We start from the raw sequence: 22,973 nt of genomic DNA on the forward strand, positions 1-22,973 counted from the left end.
TGTAATCCTAATATTGTGCAATGGGGTACTTGCGAAGTCCCGCCGTTTCCTCTCTATGTAATGTGGTACTTTCCGCCTGCGCCCAGACCATGAGCGATCTCTCCCAGCTTATCGTTTCCGGGAGTGTACTGTGTTTCCATCTTTTCGTAATTGAGCATTTCGCTACTCTTAACCCTAGATCCCAGAACCGAGAAGTGACTTTATTCTTTTTGGATCTGGCATAGAGCCCTAATATATGGACTTCCCACGTGTGCGGCAGGGGGATTTCAGTGCAGCGTGCAAGTTTAAATTTACAGAATGTGTTTGGCGGGTCGTTACTTGTAAGAATCCTATCATTGCTTTGAATGAACTCTTCTTTGTTCTTACCACAACACTCTACTCTAAGCCACCTGGTTTCTCCTTTCCAAATACTCATCTAAACTTAGGTTATGGCCAATGGGGATAAAAATATGGGCTGTCAGAGAAAAGGATATGACTCAAATATATGAGGCATTGTCTTGAAATATACTAGCTAAAAAATTAGATGATAAATAATTGGCATGACAATGGCAACAGGGTCATGAATTGGAAATTAAAAGTTGGTGGCAGAGTGCAGGTCAGGCATATGAGATGTGATGAATGGTATTTCTTAAGTTCAAGCACCTTGGTCATAAAACAAATATATTTAAAATGCTGTCAAAGAGAGATAGTGGAATGTGAATAAAATGTACTGTGCCATGGTGGTTGAAGCCCCTCCTCAGTCATAAAGAGCCCTTGCTATGGATGCTTTGTCCAATAAGAGAAGCATTTATAGACAAGAAAACAATATTAGATAAAACCTGTTTAGGTTACTGATTTTGTGGAGGGATTCAAATAATTTTGCTTCTTTTTATTATTTTAGTATCCCATATTGATCTAAGGAACGTATTTTTTCTTTATATCCTTGTTTAGTTGTTGTATTCCCTTATTACTTTCCAAACTATATGTATATATGTTTAAAGAAAACAATAAAGCCATGATCTGATCACATTGTTTTCAGTAGGTAGAAGAATGTTCTAGAAAGATATTCCATGATGCTCTCTAAGCGTCCACATGTAATAGCTGATGCTCCAGTTGACTTGATGCCGTGAAACTGAGAGGGCGCTCTTGGTAACTGAGTCGGTGTGAGAAATAAAGGCTTCATGCCTCTCTGGTTGTGTCTTGTTTTATTGGGGTTCGCAGCAATTGCACTTGGCTTAAATGGCAGCTCTGGGCAGAGCCACTAAAGACAAACTACAAATCAAGATTATATTGACAATTTTGAATTGATCAGCTGACAGTTGTTCTTTTTTCTTTCAGGGAGACGATTGTAACCAGTTTCATCATGTTCCGCATCGCACTGCTCCCGCTTGCGCTGAGCTGCTACGCTCTGGCGGATGCTAAAGTATTACTCAGGAATGCATTTACAAAAACATATTGTTCTGGTTTCTTCTACAGAGACACAGAGCCAACTGGTATTCTACCAACCAATAGAGCTTGGATATGCCAACGGTTCGCAAATCAGTATCGATTTGCCACAGTGTACGACCAAAGCAACCGCATTGCAACATATTCTGCGTATATCTACAAAGCCCAAAAGAGTGTCAGAACTAAATGGATGATAGAACCCCAGGTGAGGACCTGTCTACCTCCACATTAAGGCATTTGATAAATCTTCATGGTCCTGAATTAGAGAAGTGGAAACAAGCCTGTGCACACGTCATAAGAGTAAAGGAGAGAAATTTCTCTGTCTTATCACAGTCCAACAATACAGTACAGGTGTACATTTAAGACACAGTCACAAGCTTAAATGCGTTCTTCTTTTATTTTTCCCTTGTGTTTTAGAACATTAGATTACTATCTCTCCCAACTTAGCATGCTGCCGTACTTTTACTGCACTGACCTAGTGCAGTTCATTTAGATCACTACACGGTGCAATTACTGCATCTTCTCTTTCTTACTTTGACTCACTACATAACTCTCCGGCGCTTTGACACTCTCCTGTTGTCTCCCTTCCGTTCTCTCATCACCCCTTGTATTTCACTATGTCTATCCTATAGTCTCCTCATAATGTCAGCATTAATGTCTGTGTCTTTACTGACGATTGCAATACTGATTGACTGTTGTGTATTTTCCACCTTGTGTTTTACCACTTAGTTGGATTGTATACAAAACAAGGGCCCCCTGTATCTGCTAGTGGGCAGGGAAATAATTCTGAAAGTAATAACAAATCCTAGGCAACACAAAACCTGGTGAAAAACAGGTGATAAACATACCAACAAGGACTCAGTGTACTACCAAAAACATTTAAAAACAATGCATTTTATTCATTTTCATCAATTAATTAAAATAGAAGTACCAACATCAAAAAACAAATAACAAGACAATGATATGATAATCGATATGACCATGTATGTGTCAATGTTGGTTCACATACACGGAACCTTTTGTTATGAAAAACATATAAAAATACATAATATATATAAAAACAAACATAGGAGGTGGCGAAGTCTAGGTAGTTGAAGATGTAGATCTCTACGCGCGTTTCGGCGTGACAAAAACGCCTTCTTCAGGAGAAGCCACTTGAATTTCTGCATAAAAACATGACAATCCATGTGCATAACTTAACATGACATATAACACATTGTCCATGTGACATAACATAACAAGACATATAACATGTTTTAGTACATCAAAGTAATTAGAAGTGTTCCACATTTACATTGAAACCAAGAATTGGCCTCAAACCAATTATGTCAAAACAAGAGATGACAAGAAAATAGCTGAGAAAGAAAACGAAGGAATTGAACATATGTCACCAAATAGTGAAGTAGATAACTAGCCCGAAACAGTGTGTCCCAGGGTGTCTAGTAGTAAAAGAACAAAGGATGTAAAGCAAGTCTTAAAGATACCCTACAAGAGACTGGGCGCTTACCTATACAGCAAAAATAGACATTCAAAAGGTATTGTCCGAGATGATAAAAACGGAGAGAGAAACTAAAAAAGGGAGATTTGAGAAATAAGAAGAAACTGTAAGTGATATGTTCATAATATCATCTCGACCAAAAAAATAATAAAATATCTGGTGGTATTACCTGTCCTGATTTTTTTTTTTTTGTAAAATCTTTTTATTGGTTTTATGACAGAACATAACAAAAGCAGGTCACAAAAGACAGGTCTTAAAAGTGCATTCACGTCTGGGGTGTCACAGCACCGGGAACCTACAAAGACAGCAGGAGGACTAAACCAATATACTTGAAGTCGGACACCAGCCATTGATTAGACCGGAATCTCCAGGCCAGACAGCCGGGCCCTGTCCTGATTTTTACATGGCCCAAACGAGGATGTACGAAAGGGTCAAAATAAGGGTATATTGCGATGTCCCTTGTATTAATCTAAAAAAGATTATATATGAGAGTATATTTAGACTTTATATAACGAATGACTAGCGAAACTGGTATAAAACCTTAATCGCTAAAGTCAAAAGTGTACCTGAATCAAGTAAATTCTAATTGATGGTAGATATCCTCCAGACAAGTAGACGCTTGAGCCCAAGACGTCTATAGAATGAGATTCGCAAGATAAATGATAAAGCTGAAGTAGGTAAAATCAGAACTGGAAGCAGGCAACTATTTTATATGAAACTGAAAAAACATGAACAAGATTAATTTTTGAATTTTATCCTCATTTCAGAAGAATAGAAATATTCGAAAATGACATACACCTGAATGCCAATATACCTGATATCTTAAAATGTACAGTGTGTGGTCCGTGAACAATTTTCAAAGGAAAAAGCGTGCCACTCGGGATGGTGGAGAACCGCAGAGCGACATCATGCCTAATAAATGAAAAAAGTAATTAATGATATGAACTGAATCTGCCTATGTGTGAATAACTAAAACGCTTCCTCTATTGAGAGACTGCCATATGCCGCAGCGTATCTGTCTGTAGGAACAGATGTTATGGATAAAGGATAATTCGTCAAAACAAAAATAAGTTATATAAACATTAATAATGGTAGAGAAATGGACCCGGTTGGCTACATAAACAGTACTGCTAGTGTGTAGAATTTAATTAAGTAGAGAAACAAGTTCTCTAAAAAGCCTAGGTCCTATAACGTAAGATGGAATGCGGCCAAAATAGAATAGCGCAATTAACAAAAGATAGACAGAGGGCTATAGAGACACGCTAAGCACGCTAGGCGTACAAGATAAAATGTCCCAAGTAATGTAAAGATATACTTGCGTGTCGGTCGGTACATGAAGTTTCTATACTGCCTCCAAAGATGTATCGAAAGAGAGAGGCATCTTGACTGTCTATAAATAGGTGCTCACAAACGCACCTAAACGGGCCGATTACAGATTTCCGCGTCACCTGATAGGAAGTGTAAAGGCGTGCGCGGTAGCGGACTCTATGGTGTACGGCAATGACATGGGTTTAAAACCACTAGACTGCTAACCTCTAATTTTAGAAAGGGAACCGGACCAAAAACCAGGACAACCCAATCAAAAGGAAAAAAACGGGCAGAGAAAATAACTAAAACAGGTCAAATAAGTAATAACTGGATAACATAACAACGGCCATTAGTAGAAAGCAATAATGCCGAAAATAGTACATAATTTAAAAAATATTCTGAAGGTGAAATACACCTCATAGTCAATAATCCTGAATTTTTTGCCACGAGTGGAGGAGGAGAAAAAATACAAAGTGATCAATCCTCATTTAGTATTGTATTTGATAGCATTCTCCCATGGAGTATCGTTGTTTAAGCCTTTTTTGTTAGATGCCAAAGTGAAAATCCAGAACACCTCCCGTTTTTTGCGGATTTCCTCACTTTTGACAGTACCTACTGTATCCAGGTTTTCAATTATGAACCACCGGATTTCGTTGGATTTGTGTTTGAATTCCAAAATATGCTTTACCAAAGGGGCATTTGTTTTAGATGTGTGGATTGCTGAACGGTGTTCAGTAAGTCGGGTACAAAAGGGTCTGGAAGTCTCGCCCACATATCCAAGTCCGCACGGGCAGATAAGCAAATTACCACTTAGTTGGGCCAGTCACTGCAACATATCACCCTAAACTGTTGCATTGCATACACATGATAAATGTCATGTTTTTATCCACCATGGGTGTTGACCGTTCCACAGTTGTCGCTTTTGACAGTATCTTGAGATTACTGCCATACTCATGTAACTTAGACACTGTTGTTTTACTGCTTATCCTTTCAGCCCTGATGAAGTCTAGTGTTATTCACCCAGATGAAACACGTGTTGGCTGGGCAATCTCCCAAGAATAAAAGAAGAACGCATTTAATCTTGCACCTGTGACTGTGTCTTAAATATACACCTGTACTGTATTGTTGGACTGTGATAAGACAGAGAACTTTCTCTCCTTGACTCTTATGACGTGTGCACAGGCTTGTTTTCACATGTTTAAGACCTCGGGTCTTTAAGTTAGGGGGTTCTGGGTCAACCCCTTCCTGGATGCACCATCCTACTACTTTTGACCAAGCGACTCGCGCTTCACTCTGGGCAGGCGCCATTTTCCTATCTACAGACAAAAACCCTGTTGCTTGCTATAATCTGAATTAGAGAAGGGTCATCATAGAACTCTTTTCTCTTTTCTACTGCCCCATTTTGAGGGTTCCCGGCACATTTATGCTCTTGAAGGTCACCTTGAAGCCCATAATGTCCTGTACATCCAATCACTCTGACTGTGACCTGCTGCATCCAGCCTGTGTGGAAGCCCAGGCAGATCCTCCTTGTTTGTACTGAGCTGAAGCTCAATCAATCAATCAGTGACACTTATAAAGCGCGCTACGTACCCTTGTTTGTCAATTCATCACATAGTGATACCACAAGTTCTTTGACCCCCCTGATGAAATAACAGGATGGCCTTCTTGTCCCATCCTCATCCACCTAACTGAGGGGAATTGGGGAAGGCAAAGATCCATTATAGTAAGGGAACAAGGACAGCGCCAAGCGGTATCCCTGATTGACGCCCATGCCACCATACTGTTAGTCTCAATCCTTCCTCTAGCTGAATCAGTACTCAACGTTTTAAAAGAATGTTTACTCTTTAGGAAGAAAAATTGGTATGAAAGCTAAATACAGAATCAGAGGTTCCCTAACAACTTTTTCTATTTTACAGCTTGTGGGCCAATCATACACTGAGACAATGAAACAGGAGCGATTTACAAAAATTCCCAAAACACTGCTTCTAGAAAGCCAGGCTGTTGATGCGGACTACAAATCAGCCTCAAACACGTATGACCGAGGGCACCTGAACCCAAGCCTGCACCATAACAGCGCGTTCGACTCGAAGGCCACCTTCACCTTGACCAATGTTGTTCCACAGAACAGAGTACTCAACCAGGGGGCATGGAAAGAATATGAAGAGAATGAAATAAGAAAGCTATCTGCAGGTTGCACCAGAACGTACGCCATTGTGGGGGCGATCCCTGGTAACAACGTCATAGCCAATAGAGTCAATGTGCCTGGCTATATCTGGGCTGCTGCCTGTTGTACATTGGCAAATGGTACGGTGAAAGCCTGGGCTGTCATTGCTGAGAACAGTAGTAAAAATAAGGTAGACCGTATTACAACAGAAAACCTTGAGACCCAGATCAGCCACTCAACAGGATCAAGTGTCCGCCTCTTCCATGATGATTGCCCCAGAAACATTTAAGATCCCGACTCCTGCCTCTGAGATGCTGATGGTCCAGTCCCCGGTTAGTAGATTGCTAACTTCAGAGTTGACATTGCATTCCTTGTTAGTGAGTTTATTCGATCAGAAACATGATCATTACCTCTAAAAACCATCATTTCATACAACTTTACAATTATTATGAATAAAAAAGATTGTGATTTCCCCAAAAATTCGTTTTAGGAATTCTAAAAGCATTAACATAATTTAAAATAGAAACATTGAATGTCATGTTAATTAACAAACATCTCTTTTGCAACCTTTCGGCCCTTTTTCTAGTATGACTCTTTTATCATCGTCTTCTTTCAGATTTAGACCTTTGCCACCATGCATGAAGCAAATATCTTGACAATGTAAAAGCAGGCCAACTTGTCGAGTCTGATCTGAAAACACATAATGCATCCACGGGGCGTGAAAAAGTCAATAAACGGCAAGCTGGGATAATCCATTTTTTCCTCAAGTTGGCATAACAAGGGCAGAAAAATATAAAGTCCTCTAAAGTTTCCAGACAGGCATTACACATAGGGCATAGTGAAGTTACAGTCACTTTAGTCCATCTACTTTTCAAGGCATTCAATGGGAGAACCCCACATCTAAACTGTATATAAAGGGCTCGTGCCTGAGGGGGTTCAACATCATCCATATAGAATCAAACTTAAAACAATTTTTAAAATCAAGGAAACGAATGGTTAAAGTGCTCCGTGATCTGGTTTCAGTGCAAAATTGATCAACAAGATCTCAATACCTTTTTTTAAGCTGAGGACCCATTCTATTAGTGATAGACTGTGGATCATTCCACATGAATCCCAGCCCAAATTTATAGCACCATTGCCTTACATTCCTAAACCAAATTAGTCGTCCTGTTTGCCTCTGGAGCATTAGTAACTCCTCTACTGCCGTCTTTACTAGTATCTGAATGTTACAGGCCCGTATTCTTATCCAAAACATTAGCACTTTAAGGATAGCTGAATTGCTAATGGACCTTAACCAAAGATCCGAATAAAGTGGTATTAGCGAAGTGTTCCTTGGGAGGTGTAGGATCGTTCTTAAAAATGTGTTTTCGGCTACTTCTAGCTGGTTCAGGTGCTCCATCCCCCACAATTGCGTCACATACAAGGCTGCACCATGCCCTCTAGCCCGGTGAATTTCTAAATTTAGGGATATTGGGCGATAGGGAGATTCTTTGGCCTTCTTTTCTATAGTACTATCCACGTATTGTAATGAAAGGACACTCTTCTGAATTTGGGAAGTCCAATTCAGGTTCTCACTAATTCTAACCCCAAATAATCAAACACATTAAGCTGATCTAAATGTTGTATTCCAAGCCTTAGTGTCCTCTTTGTTGACTTGTAAGGATTGAAAATCATATATTTAGTTTTAGTACAGTTTATTTCCAAACCCCGCTCTTTACCGGCTGCTGCAAACTTTGTTAGCATTTTTTGAATTCCAATTGGGTTTTTCGAGATAAGCAAGGTATCGTCTGCAAATAAAAGACAAGGGATTTGTTTGCCAGCTAATTTTGGTGGGTCTCCACCACAATCGTCGAGATCATTAATAAGTCCGTTCATATATAGGGTAAATAATGTCGGCGCTAACACGCAAACCTGCTGTATCCGCTGGAATATCCTTGGTTAGGCTGTCATCCGAATTTCACCTGACTTTGGCATAATTTCCCAGATGTAAACGTACCAGGAGATGGAATAAACCAGCAGGCAGACCGAGTTCCCTGAGGGTAGCCCAGAGTTTTGCAGGGTCTATAGAATCAAATGCCATTTTTAGATCTACAAACACGACATACAGGTGACCCTTTTTGATGTTAACCTCCTTCCAACTGAGCAGCAGGAACCAGAACACCTGGTCTAGGGTACTCGTGGAGGCTCTAAAACCAGCTTGCAGGTGGAAAAGTATATTAAATTCCTCTATCCAGCTCTGTAGATGCGTCAAAATCATTTTGCTTAAACTTTTCTGTGAAACATCTATGAGACTGATTGGCCTGTAATTTGATGGGTCCCCCTTATCTCCTTTTTAAGTCTCAGCTGGCGTTGGAGCACGCATGCGCTCCTCGCCTGCGAGAGCTAGAGTGAACAAGTCAGTTAAGAGAAGGGGACTCTAGCCCCGCCCCTCATTTCCATTGGGTAGCGTCAGCGTTTATGGTAAACGCTGGCTTCCCATTGGAAAGGAGGGTTTTTCGTTGCCTCCCTTTCGCTTTTTGCCGGACTGGCTTGCCTGATTCACGGCTGTGGTGAAGACTTTTCTTATCTGCTTGTTTATTTAACAAGCAGATAAGAAAAGTCTTCACGACAGCTCTGAAGAGAGTAAACTGAATGGCGGGGGGTGGGGTTGGGGATGGGGGTGGCGGAGGCTTTATGGAGCGGTGTGGAATTTCTCAATTAGACGCTGATTTTGAAGTTCATTTTCTAACAGGCCTCACAGGGGATGGTTTTAGCCGATTAACTCTTAAGTTGAGGGGCAATGGTGAAGAGCCCTGGGGCTACCGTGTCCGTTGTCTGGGAATCACCCAAGGTGTGTAAATAACAAAGGGGCGGTGCTAGGGGGCTTTTGGGGCCCACCTGGGGGCCAGGGAGGGCAGAGAGAAGCTGGCGTAGGTGTGTGGTTGCTCCACTATCCCAGGCATCATAGAAATGTACATTTAAAAATGAGTATTTGATTCGTTCATGTAGAAACCTGACTTTATAAACTCTGATGTGTTTATTATTGGTGTTTTATAAAGCACTAGCATTTACTTTGTAGCGCTCTGAAGTCTTGGGCGCTATGGTCTCTGGTGGTGGCCCAGTTCAGGGTTGGCTGCCCCCGCAGTATATCTGGGGAGAGAGTTGGCTGGTCAGCTGGCGTTGTTTTGGGGTCTATTGCATCCTTATAAGAATAGGTGACCCTGGGAATGATTTAGTAGCTTGGATAGCTCCTTCTTGAAGAAGCAGGGCCTCGCAGAGCTAGGAACATTGGATTCCACCCAATAAAATACATCCAAAGACAACTTCTAGTTCACGCCCCATCCCCTTCTGTGGGTAGAAGAGGGCTGTAGCTCAGCTGGTGGTACGAGTGACACTGTACATAGAGGAAAACTGGGGCAACACTGTGAAGATGGAACTCTGTACCGAAGCCACTGAAAAGAAAGCTCGCCTCTGGAAGGCCGGCAGAGCTAGGGCAGTGTCAGTCAGATGCCAGCATCCAGTCCACTCCTGTTGTACTTCAGAGACAGAGGCCTCCTGGAGACTCAGCTCACACACGACCGGTGGCTCCAGGCAGCCTTCTAGTCGTCTCTTGTTTTAATCATTGACTTGGGTGACTCTTCCCCAGCCCTACCGACCCTCCAGATACACCAGCCTGCTGGGAAGCTCAGGACAACTCTTTAATACCACTGTATGTCTGTCTGCCCAAGGAGGCGCGTGAGGAAAGTGCTGGAACACCAGTTATCACACGTAGCAAGGTCATTTGTACTGAAGTAGTCAATGGATGAATGAACACACCAAGTGCGGGTCGACTCAGCCTTTCATCCTTCTGAGTCTGGTTCGCATAATCCTTGATGTGGGAGGTGCCGAGGGGCAGTTGTCAACATCTAGAGAAGCTTTAGCTAGTCATTGAAACTAATTTAATGGGCAGTGACTGTGGTAGGGGCGGGGGTATTGTGCAGCAACGCACACCTATGTGCACTACTCGCGCAAAGGCTCTAAAGGTTCAAACAGCAGCGCACACCAGCGTGCACTACTTGCGCAAAGGCTCTAAAGGTTCAAACAGCAGCGCACACCAGCGTGCACTACTTGCGCAAAGGCTCTAAAGGTTCAAACAGCAGCGCACACCAGCGTGCACTACTTACGCAAAGGCTCTAAAGGTTCAAACAGCAGCGCACACCTGTGTGCAGTCGCGCGAAGGTTAGCGGCGCGAATCCAGAGAGGTTCGGATCATCCACACGGGGACACTATTTAGGACCATATATTTTTTGTTTTTTATCTATAAGCATTATGAGTGAGTAGAAACGGGCTCAGTTAAGGCATTCATTGCTATAAAAAGAATCAGTGAGAAAGACACCCCCCCACCTACCACGAGGTGTGCAATGCACCAAGGTGGGCAGACACAAAACACCCAACCCCTCCCCCCCCACTCAACGTGATACAGTGGGAAAGTTTTAGCCATGGCACTAGGAGTCTTCATGGTTAAGGGAAACATTCATTACAATGCAGTCATTACAACGACCACCTTTACAACACAACTGTTACAGTGGCATTTCTTTGGTGACTGTAGTCCCAGGGTCTCACCATTAGAACCCCTCACACCACAGTTATGCAATGAGCAAAGGTGGAAACTATGAAACCAGAAGACATTCTTTGTATTAAGCCAGGCATCTCCTTGTGACAAAATGTGTGGATTTGGGCAATCAGTTTTGGTCATATTTTTCTCCAATTTACATAACTACTAAGTATTTTTGTTAAAATTTATTTTTATGATTTATATAGCGCTGAATCACCCCGAGGGGTATCTCTGCGCTTGTAACAATCCTACTGCCTATCTCATAAGAACAAGCATTTGCAATGCAATAGGTCTCGCCTTTGCGAGAGTTTGAGCTATTGGCATTGTAAATGACAATGCCTTTTATTTATGTGGTTTGAAAACCTGCAAGTGGTTAGTAAACACACACTTTGTACTTCTAGTCGTTGTTTACGAGAAGCAAGGCTGGAAGTAACTGTGCCTTTTTTATGCCAGCTATTAGTACAAAGTACGTATTTACGGTCCACTTACAGGTTTTCAAAACACATAAATGAAAGGCATTGTCATTTACAATGACAATAGCTCAAACTCTCACAAAGGCGAGACCTATTGCATTTCAAATCCTTGCTTAAATGTGGGTATTAGTTCGGCACCCTTCCACGATGCGGGGATATTCCCCCCCTTTTATAATTGCTGTGTATACTGTGTGGAGCAAAGGACCTCATATGTCGGGCTCTGAGCGATACAAATCACCTGGTAATCTGTCTAAACCTGGGGCCTTCCCAGACTGTAGTGATTTAATCGCATTCACAATTTCCTCTAAGGAGAAGCTAATTAAAGTTCCTACTGGTTGCTCTATATTGCAGCAGACACTATCTGACAATACTATCTCATTCTCCAGCTCGGGAACCTTCCCTGAGTAGAAGCTTTGGAAATACTCTTCCCATACTTCAGGTTGTAAATAAAAGTCAGTTTCACTAACTGACTGTTTTGCCCCTTTTGTGTGTAAGTGCCAAAATTGCTGGGAGTCCTTCAATCTAGACGCCTCCACTAAACCACCAGTAATCTACCTCCCAGGCGCTTTTTGTCTCACCCTGTACTCTTTTATAGATCCTTCTTCAGTCAATAATATCGGTCCTTGAGTCTTTTATGACTGCCAGGGATAGATTGTTTTTTGTATACCTACAGTCCTCATTATACCACGAAGCAGCATTGCGTGATGCTGTTTTTGGGCTGATTTTTTGCTAAAATAGGGCGCAATAGAGCTTACTAGGCATTGGAAGATTGACACAATGCTATCATCATTTAAATTTGGATTTCCCAAGAAATTTAAGGTCTGAACCACCTCTTTGTTTGGTAAAAGCTTCCCATCAGCAGTTACATGAGGCCATTTTATCCTCCTATTGTTGTTGGATGTGAAGACGGGGGCCGCCACTGGGTTTGTCTGAAACTGTTGAATGCTAATACCTGATAACGTCAGAATCAGTGCATTGTGATCACTGTCCTCTCGGTTAAGAACGACCATGTCTTTTATCAGTGCCCAGAGGTCAAAACCCATTTGCTAGGGGAATGACAGGACTTGGTGCCCAACCTTTGTGCTCTTTTTCAAGGCCGGTATCTGAAGCTTATTTATACCTCTGAATTGTTCTTCTTCCTGCACTAGTTCCTGGACATAGTCAATAGGTTCATAGGTCGCATTGAAATCACCGGCTACTATTAGATGATAGGCCTTGCCTGAGTTGTCAAGATAATTTGTAAGCATTGAAATGGTGTCGGAGTCCTTATGGAGGCTAGTAAAATGATTATATAGGTTAATTATCCCAACACGGAAGTCCACTTTCAGTGATATAAGATCCAATCTAAGGATCTCCGGTGAGCCTATATTTAGCTCTTTTATTGTACAACCCAAGGTTATCTTGATCCAAATTAACAGACCCCCAGCGGGTCTACCTGCTGTAGAAGGTCTAGCTTCAATCCTATACGCGGTATAGCCCATCCTGTGGTGCTATCCTGTAGCCCAAGTTTCTTGGAGCAGGCATATGTGGCTAGTATCCACTAGACTGCCCCATTCCGGGTCATTCAATTTCAATTTTAACCCTGCAATGTTCCATGAGATAATATTTAATTTCTGCTCCTCTTCAGAATTGTGTTGAAGCTGATACCTTGTTGTTATATTTTCTACTTCTTGGTCATGGGAACCTATTCGATGGCCGTTTGGAATGACCAAACATCGGGTCACTGGTTCACTTGGATTATTATTATTTATGAGAGCCCTCCTCTGTTGGCTGGGTGAAGGCATTACATGGGGCAGCATTCTTTCATCCCTGCCCATCCTTAGTCAGTCTGGGATAACCAGCTCCGAATTAGCTTGGTATCTATTGGTGGTTACAAGGGAGAATTGTTCCTTGGGGTAGTGGATTTAGAAAGTATTTAAAATATCAGACTCTGCACACACCTTTCCCCTCCTGAGGCGGAAGCCGGGAGGTCTCCTGCTTTTCTTTCAATTTTAAACTAATTTTCGTGATTTTACTCGTTTTTTCACCTGTGCTTGCTAATTGTATTTTCTAGCCTGCAGCAGTGTGTAGAGACCCCCCAGCGCTCAGCAGCGCTTAAAAACTCTTTTTTCCCCCCTCCCTGCAGCTCCGGTCCCACCCTCGGCTGAGTGTTGATGCCGAGGGCTGGACGCCGGTTTTGGCGGCCATCTTCGTTTGGGCTGGGTTGGGGAGGCCATAGACAAGGACTATAAAAACAGGCACTTACGGCTCCGCGCAGCGGACGCGACCAGCGGATGCGCCGGACCTGCGCCGGAGTCGTGCTAGAGTCCTGCCCGTCTGTGCCCGTCAGCGTCCCGGTAGCGTCTGGCGTGGCTGGTACCTCTGGCCCCTATGCTCTCCTACTCCGCTCAGGAGCTATACTCCTTGCGTAACTGGAATGCGTCGTGTTACACGGTTTTTCCTGGCCGATATAAGGGTAAACATATGTGCCCTGCCTGCCATTGGCACCCTGTTCGCTCCTTCCCTTCCCCTATCCCTGCTAAGGAGTGTAGCATAAAACACCTTTGTGTACTCCTCAATACGAGGTCGTTGCACCGACACACTCAAGAGATTTTTGATCTCCACTCAACGACCAGTCCTACCTGTCTGATGCTTACTGAAACATGGCTGAATGATTCCTCCCACCCGGACATTGTGGCAGCCATCCCCACGGACTATACCATCCATCGACAGGACAGAGACAAGGGTAGGGGAGGAGGAGTTGCCTTGGTTGTTAAAAAATCTTTTCCGTGCACGGTCACGCATACTCACACCATCGCAGGGGCGGACTCTTTAGCCTTTACCATCTCCCTATCGCCGCAACAAGCGCTGAAGGGTCTGATTGTTTACAGACCTCCGGGCCCAGTGGGATCCTTTTTTGATGATCTCCAGCAGGCCATGTCGATCCTTGTCCTTAGATCGGAGCTGTGCCTACTGGCGGGAGATTTTAATTTCCATTTGGACGACCATAATGACCAGGACGCCATCAAATTGCTGGATATTGCATCCACTCTAGGCCTTTCCCCCTATCTTTCTGGTCCGACCCACAACAAAGGCCACACACTCGATCAGGTGTTTTCCACCACACCTATCATGGCTGTAACTCTTCTGCCAGTCGTCTGGTCTGATCATTATCTTGCCCACTTTGAAATACCTTCTACTGTGACCTCTCCGGCCAGTGTCATGAGGCAGCAGGGCAGCAGCTATAGGGCATTCCACCGGGTGACCCCAGACATGCTAACGCATGCCCTGGCAGATCACCCTGTTTCCTGTACTGGCGACCTGGAGAAAGATCTGGAGAGCCTACAATCCTGGCTTCTTGCCAGACTAAATGAGCTCGCTCCCTCACAGCCACCCAGATCTGCGGCCCGGCGGGTCTCTGCCCCCTGGTTTACGGAGGATTTAGCCCACGCTCGTAGGCAATGTAAAGCTGCTGAGCGGGCGTGGAGAGTCCAGTATGAGCCTGAAGCCAAACAACGCTATAAAATCATGATGAAGTCCTACCACGATCTTATCTTACAGGGCAAGAAATGTTACTTCGCTAAAAGGATTGAAGACGCAGCTAACTCCTGTAAGGAGATTTTTTCAATTGTACGTGAATTTACCAGCCCCCGGACAACCTCTACTCAGGGTGCCCCGGTGGAGACCTGGGCTAACACTATTGCCAATTTCTTCACCACCAAAATCAGGCTAATTCAGGATTCTTTCCCGTCGAGAGCGTTAGATGATTTATCTACGATGCCGACGGAGACAGTCTTCCTGTCTCCTCCTGGCCCAGCTTTGCTAGACTTTCCTCCCCTTCCGGTTGCCGCATCCTTAGCCTTGATGAGGAACCTTAAATCAGGCTCACCATTAGATCCGTGTCCAGCAAAATTCTTAGCGAAAATGGCAGATGTCATTAATCCCATAGCTAATCCTATCCTCAATTTATCCCTGAGTCAGGGTTTTCTGCCCCAGGCCTGGAAGCAAGCCATGGTCATCCCCCTGATCAAGAAGCCCAATCTTGATCCAGAGGCGCCTTCTAATTATAGGCCAATCTCGCTCCTTCCAGCACTGACCAAGATCCTGGAGAAACACGTGCACAGCGTGCTTTCTAACTTCCTGGAGTCTAATGAGTTACTTCATGAATCCCAATTGGGCTTTCGTTCCAACTTAAGCACCGAGACGGCGCTCCTGGAAGTCTCGGAGATCGTGAAGGAGGTGCTGGACACAGGAGGCAGGGTGATGTTAGTCATGTTAGACCTGTCGGCGGCGTTTGACACCGTCCCCCACGAGGATCTCCTCACTAGACTTCATAACATCGGTCTAGGGGGGACGGTGCTCAACTGGTTTCGTTCCTTTCTGGCCAACCGCCGGCAGACGGTCTGGGTCCCACCCGGGTCCGCCGAGATGCCGCCATTGGGAGTCGGAGTGCCTCAGGGCTCTGTACTGAGCCCCACTCTATTTAACATCCTTATGACCCCTCTGGCGACACTGGCGGAGTCCTACGGGGCCCGGATCGTCTCTTATGCTGACGACACCCAGCTTCTATTCACCTGTCGTAAGAGCGAAGAGTTCGATGGAGAAAGGATCTGCGAGTGCCTTGGGGCTGTCTTTAGCTGGTTTTCACACAACAGCCTCAAATGCAACTCGGACAAATCCGAAATACTATTCTTCGGATGCCCATCAGAACCAGATTGGCAGGGATGGTGGCCTGCTGACATGTTCCCTCCCACTCAGTCCTCTAAGTGGGCTAAGAACCTGGGGGTTAAAATTGACAACGAGCTTTCGCTCAAATCCCAGGTTTCCACTCTTACGGGAACATGCTTTGGGATACTCAGAATGTTGCGCAAGTTCTTTCCCCTTCTCTCGGAGGAACATCGGAGGATCACTGTTCAGGCACTCCTAGGGTCCAGATTGGACTATGCAAATGTCCTATATCTGGGTCTGCCTGAATACCTCCTCCAGCGTTTGCAGGTTACTCAGAACGCTGCTGCTCGTGCAATTTTTGGCCTGCACCAGTGCCTCCAATCTCCTCGTATCCCTTCACTGGCTTCCGGTGCGGAAGAGGATACTTTTCAAGGCCATGACTCTCGCCCATAAGGCCTTGCATGGCAATGGTGCCAAATATCTTCAGAGGAGGCTGGACTTCTATCGACCTGTACGATCCCTCAGGTCAGAAGCTTTGGCTTTGGCTCGGGTGCCACGCATCAAAAGGGCTCGGCTAGGCGGCCGGTCCTTTAGCTTTCTTGCTCCGCAGCTATGGAATTCCTTACCGGTGTCCTTGCGAAACACCGCTAACCTGCTTGCCTTCAGAAAAGACTTAAAAACCTGGCTGTTCACTGGATAATCTGCCCCCTCTTTAGGCCCCTGCTCTTTTTACTATTATGTTTTCCAGCTCTTTCTTTGGTCTGGAGCACAAAAGCGCCGGGACACTCCTTTGGAGTAGCCGTTGCGCTATAAAAGTCCCATTTAACATAACATAACATAACATGACAAAATACTGGCAGGGCCCTGGTGCTTAAGATGTCTATAAAAAAGCCCAGGGGCATAATGCCGATCCCATGATCTGGGCCTCTCCCTGCATAATTCTTCCTACCACTGATCACTTTCTCGGCTAGGACAGAGACCTGCAATTGATCACCACACAATCACCCTGAGTAGATTTACGTGAGGGACCAATCCAGCTCACTCCTATTACATAGAGGATATCATCATAACTGTTGTTTGTATAGTCAGAATTTAGGGCTAGCCAGTGGCAGACTTTATTTTTCAATTGGCTAGTGGATTCCTCAATGTTTCCCTGTAACGTGGGAACGTTGATTAAAATTGCTACATATGGAGAACATTCTGGTGGAGGATCCAAGTTAATCCCTTGTGATTGGGAAAACAAGTTAGAGGTGCCACATAGATGTGAATTAGGCTGTCTAGTATGAACCGTACCCTTGTCATTGTGTGCAACTAGTCGCACCCTTGAATTACCCCCTATGTTTCCACCTCCCATTACATGAGTTGCATGTCTTCAGGGTCAGTCATTAGATGAACCTTGTACTTGACCATTTACTAACTTTGGGTTGATGGCTACAGGAGAAGGATGTACGAATTCACCATTATATCTATCTACTATGTAGGACTTCTCCAAGCGGACCTACCCCCACAGAGCGGATTGTTCCTGACCTATTGACCCATATTCTCCAATCCCAACCGTGAGTTTATTGATACACTTTAGGATATCACCCATATTAGCCTCAAGTTTGTCAAGTCTGTCCATGATTGATTAAGGGTTCTTTAGCAGTATATTGTCCAAAAATGTTTTTTTTAAGTTTCAAAATCTTGCACGGATAGGTCTGTAGATGCTACTGGAACTTGTGGTATAGGTTGAGTCCCTGGAGGAACTGTTGGTACAGTTTTGGTGCTTTTGACCCCCTCCTGTGTTGCTAGCTTTGTTTTATTTTTTGATCTAGTGCCTAGTGAGGGGGGGTCTGAGTATTTCGTTTTTCTCTTCCTTTTAAATGGTAGATCCGTTGTTGAGGGTGTGGTAGAACATGGTGGAGATGGGGGCTTCATAGAGGATGACTGGTCTGAAGATCTTTGTGTACTCGTTTGAATTACCGACTCAACGACCCTAGGTATCCTAATTGGGGTGTGATCAGCATTTATAGCAGTAAGTACTCCACCATCCATAGACAACCGCCGTTCCAACACTAATATATCTTTGTCCAGGGCTCTAGCAGCACGGGTTAGAAAGCAGTCAAGGTTCTTATTTTGTAGAGACTCTGGTGTCTTTAGTGTCTTGAGTGTGCTCTCCATATCACTCGTTTGCTTAGGTTTAGACATTTAGTTCCAAACAATCCAGCCCACACACAGGTGTAGCGTGACTTAGTCCAAGAGCAGGGGTAAGCTTACTTTGCGTCAATTATATCCAATTAGGCTCGAGGTCCTGTTTCTTCTACTTATTATAATCTGGTCGATCTCAATCAACTTTCCGTTATGCACTATTGTTCATAGCTGACCCAGCGTTTCACTCTATAACAGTCTCAGATAGTAACAATAGAAGTAGCGGTGGCAGTAGCACCCACTATTTTTAGGTCTCGCTGAGCCAGCACGCATGCGCTGCTCGGAGGGCATTTCGTATAGGGTTTTCAAAGTGCTACCCACATGATTTTGCAGGCCTGAAGCTTGAGTGTACGATGGCGAGCACGTGCACAGCTGCTGCTCACACTCCCTCCTCCCTTCTCCCCCTCCCTTTTTGTCAGATTTGATCAGGCTCCTCTGCTGCTGGCATTCCACCCTCCCTTCTCGCCCAGCCCTTCTTGTCACCTCGGCTTGCACTCACCCCTCCTTTCACCCCTTTCGGCTGCTTTGATGTTCTCAGTTAGCCGCGCAGCCAATGCTTGTTGATAAGGAATTCCTCACAAAAAACATACCTCCTAGATAGACAAATCATGATTTGAATTTCAAAATGAATTTTCCGTCGAATTGGTACTTCTGCATTTATACATCTTTGTTCTCAGAATACCAAAGCCTTTTTTTCTTTAGATTCAAATCAACAAAAAGTGGTCATGTTTAAGCTCTCGCACTGCCCTGTTTACCCTTGTGTCGTTTTTGCCGACAAAAACCCTCATTTAATCTTTTCTGCTCGAGTAGCATGATTTTTTGTGGCGTGCTTCTGTGACCAAAGTTTCAGGCACAATACATTCAAATCACATTGCCCTGAGAGATTTCTTTACACCCTGGTTATCCTTCAAGCACTGCAAGTATTTATGAAAAGTTTGTTATGGGCTTCCTTGACATTTGTAAACAGTGTAGCATTTGCCTAATGCATGCTGCAGGTATTTAGCTGTGGGAAGTATCGGAAGAGATCCAATATCCTTGAATACCTTAAACCTAGCGCAGAAGCACCTGGCTAACGCTGCCCTGTTTATGGGAGTTTTACTTCACCGTCGAGTCAGAGGGAACAGAACCAGCTGACTCTACCAGGCCACCTGTCAGTGGGAGTCCATGTACAGCAGTTGAGCCCCACCTGGTGATTGATTGAAAGGAAAACTGCCCCTTACGTTTCAGCATGTTCCTTGTCCTGACTAGCGTGTAAGAACACTCATGGGCTCCGTAGTCCTATTTCCTCCTATGATTATTATCTCTGTTTTAGGGCGGGCACTGAATTGATCCAGAGATGCTTCAAGTGCACTGTGATATTGCATGGTTTAATGAGGACCACTGGCCACTCCCATTGCGCCCCAATAGCACGTCACCATTTTGCTTCACCTTCTGTCCTAGAGTCGTTGGCTGGTAATGTCCGGTTACTTACCGGTAAAGTTCACTACCCCGAGTCTGACACCTCCCCGTCACAGTCCTCACAAACATGAATCAGGACTGATCACGGGGAGTTCGGATGAAGAGGTAATGTTGGTGACAGTGCATTGGTCTATTAGCTCGTTTAGCAACACTCAACATTGCCAACCACAGTATCCTTTTGCACCAAATGAATAAGATCATTGTTTATGTTTGCCACCTCTTTTTTAGTCCCACTTGCCACGATAATTCATTCTTTCCACTTTTATTCCTAATACATCCTACCTACAATATGTAAATATTTTTACATGCTTACTTATCACCTAAATCTCTCTCTTTCCGCTACAGCCTTTTGATGCAGAACTAAGAACGGACAAAACAAAGGTTTTAATAGTTGGAATAAACCTTCTCCTGGGCCACTGGCATTTGGCTGAAAGGTTCTCATAGGTTTTCTGCTAAAAACACTTCAGTCAGAAGCCTAGGGCTCTCCTGGTCTCTCCAGTTATACCAGAGTTCAGGCATGTTTGTGCTTTCTCCTTGATATTCTCTGCCTCTTTCTTGTCCCTTGCATAGAGAAGGGCCTTGGTCATATCATGTTCAGAATACTGTAGCTGGTCTTTTTCTAAGCAATCACTCAGCTCACATTACATGAGTAGTTCCTTTGATACACTGTCTTCCACTGTCTCTTCACATATGATTTAAATTCTGATATCTGTTAAGCAGTGCACTCCATGACAGTAACCCTACGTGGGTCAGGGGGGAATGTATACATTGTAAGCCTCGTTATCTGTAACTTGTAATCAGGGTCCAGTTCTTAATGACACATTGTTTCCAGGCCAGCACAAAATGTACGCATTGTCTTTGCACAAGGCAACCTGCTACAGAGAAGACGCCCTAATCCTCTGTAAGCCTCTGAAAGACAAAAAGAAAGTAATACACTAACATCTTTGGACGGTGAGTGACCTTTGTTCTCATGCAGCTTTGATGACGTGGCAGAAGTCTAATTGCCTACAAGTAGGGACTACATTGTGTTTATTTTAATGGTAGGATTCAATCATCGGTCTCTTCCCTCCGAACACTCTTTATACGCAACCCACTGTTTTTCTTCTAAGAAGCTCCTTTCCTCTATTTAGCTGTGACCACGGCAGCTTCAGCCATTTGGACTACCCAGTAGTGATTCTTCAAAACAATCCAGTACATAGTACAGGGAGACTGTTCTTTAATCCGGCCCTATGTAGCCATTGGTTTTCTTGGGTTGCCCTTGTTAGGTTGTTCTTTTATTCGAGGCCCTGGCATTTCCTGTATGATTGTGTTCCGTTTGTTCTCATTATGTTTCGGTGAAGGGGAATTATGTAGTCCCTTAGTTTTACAGCATAGTCAAGGTGTGGCTTGTAAATAAGACCCAGCTGATGAGACCTAATGTCTTTACTTTGATGTATTAATGTTGCAGTAAAGATAACATTTTATTTGCTGATTTACATGCAAGCGTGTGCAGCCTGGGTCAAAGACTGTTCATTGATCACGCGTGGATGCATTTTTTCACTTTGAGCGCAATAGTTGTATCAAATGCCATAAATTCAACATGTTGTTAGGACAGAGGTTTAAATGCAACAAAAACACAATCCCTTTGTGCAAAGTATTAACTATAATATTTTCCTGTGTGTGCCTTTTAAGAACACCAGACGTTACCTTCTTACTCGATTTTATAATACAACTTTGAGAGTTCTTCTGCCTCTTAGCTTACTTACGGCATTGTGGCCCAAGATATTTTGTGGTAAGATCTTTTTAGGACAGCTTTACACGTACTGCTGAACAAAACGTGCTTCTCTGACATAAAAGCAGACACTTTGACTTTACTGGTGCTTGTTTGAAATAAACTGTTAAAAATGTCCATCCATCCATCTATCCAGCCGTCCATCCTTTCAATCATCCTTCTATGCATCCACCCTTTCACTCATCCATCCTTTCACTCATCCATCCTTTCACTCATCCATCCTTTGTCATCCATCCTTGTACTCAATCTAGTCATTTTTCTTTTCACTCTTCATCACCCATTCTTTCACTCAGCCATCCATTCATCCATCCATTTGCTCTTCCTTCCACCCAATCACTCAACCATCCATCCACCCTTTCACTCATCCATCCACTCTTTCATTCATCCATTCTCCCTTTCACTCACCAACCAGTTTCTCATCCATTCGTTCTTCCAATTATCCTTTCACTCATCCATCCTTTCCCTCATCCATTTACCCACACTTGCAATCCATCTGTCCATCCTCCCTTTCACTCACCCACTAAGGGTAGAATGTTCTAAATTAAGCAATCATTGGCATAGCCAATAGGTCTCGCCTTTGGGACATTATAAGTGTTTAGCCATGCAACAGTTGATGTTGTTGCTCCAAGGATATTGAACTGCATAACTAAATACTTATAAGGTTCCAAAGGCGAGACCTATTGGCCATGCCAATGCTTGTTTAATGTAGTTACTAAATCACAAAATAGCCCTCAAAAACTGACTTGCTTGTCCCCACAGGTGATTCAGATTTAGAGCGCCGACAATAAGGTATGATAGTTTTAATTTCAAACTATCCAGGCACAAACAAAGGAAAAGGGACTCACCCCCGGTTACATGAGGCCTCAGATAAGACTCTTGAGAGGGGTTGCCCAGTCCAGTCTGAGACGGGCACAGACCTGCTCTTGGCCCAGGCTTGGCACGGGCCCGCCCCGCACGTCCCACGCTGCAGGAGCCTTTTCCGGTATTTCAGCGCCTCCTGGCGCGAGGATTAAACGTTGGCGGCGTACGCGCCGCTTGCAGGCTGGGGGCTGTAGTCCCGCTCCCACTGCGGTCCCGCTGGTCACACTGGCTGTAAACAAACAGTGAAACTGGCTAATCCCAGACTCCTCTTAAGAGTTCAAATTGCATTCCTTGCTATTCTTGGCACCCTTTGCTGTTTTACAAACTATAATGTATCTGTGAGACCAAATAAATGAATGCCTGATTTACAGATCGTATTAATCCTAACAAAGCAGGTTCTAATCACTCAACGACGAAAACCATCCTGAAGGAAACCACTGATCCGAGTAGGACGGTGATAACTGGGCTGCCATGTGATCTTTATCCTAGGCCCGTGAGTGGCTATCACAGTTCATCATCCTATTGGAAACCTCTTCTCTCCACTGAAAGGACCACAAACCCGCCAGCTCTGGTGTTATGACTTGTGTAATCACCTCTCTAATATACAG

The 22,973-nt window shown here is 44.0% G+C and overlaps 1 protein-coding gene and 2 long non-coding RNA genes across 4 annotated transcripts in view; 1 reads left to right on the plus strand and 2 right to left on the minus strand.

Moving 5' to 3' along the window:
* LOC146863788 (endonuclease domain-containing 1 protein-like) overlaps nt 1-8,629 on the plus strand; it is a 30,362-nt gene extending 21,733 nt beyond the window's left edge. For both annotated transcript variants that reach the window (XM_085628057.1, XM_085628064.1), the window contains 2 exons: nt 1,318-1,630; nt 6,148-8,629. In XM_085628057.1, the coding sequence (XP_085484183.1) occupies nt 1,343-1,630; nt 6,148-6,684 (825 nt within the window). In that variant the 5' untranslated portion in view covers nt 1,318-1,342 and the 3' untranslated portion in view covers nt 6,685-8,629. The remainder of the gene's footprint in view (nt 1-1,317; nt 1,631-6,147) is intronic.
* The window catches only part of LOC146863787 (uncharacterized), a 160,624-nt gene extending 138,159 nt beyond the window's left edge, over nt 1-22,465 (minus strand). Inside the window, exon 1 of the long non-coding RNA XR_014969270.1 lies at nt 22,350-22,465. This is a non-coding gene — a long non-coding RNA (uncharacterized LOC146863787). The remainder of the gene's footprint in view (nt 1-22,349) is intronic.
* On the minus strand, nt 1,797-3,882 carry LOC146863789 (uncharacterized). The gene is made up of 3 exons (XR_014969256.1): nt 3,738-3,882; nt 2,933-2,994; nt 1,797-2,588 (listed from the first exon to the last, which is right to left on the minus strand). It is a non-coding gene; the product is annotated as an uncharacterized LOC146863789 (long non-coding RNA).
* Nucleotides 22,466-22,973: the final 508 nt, after the last annotated feature.

Source organism: Triturus cristatus, chromosome 2_1 (genome assembly GCF_964204655.1).
Source record: "Triturus cristatus chromosome 2_1, aTriCri1.1, whole genome shotgun sequence".
In the NCBI taxonomy this organism is placed as follows: Eukaryota; Metazoa; Chordata; class Amphibia; order Caudata; family Salamandridae; genus Triturus; species Triturus cristatus.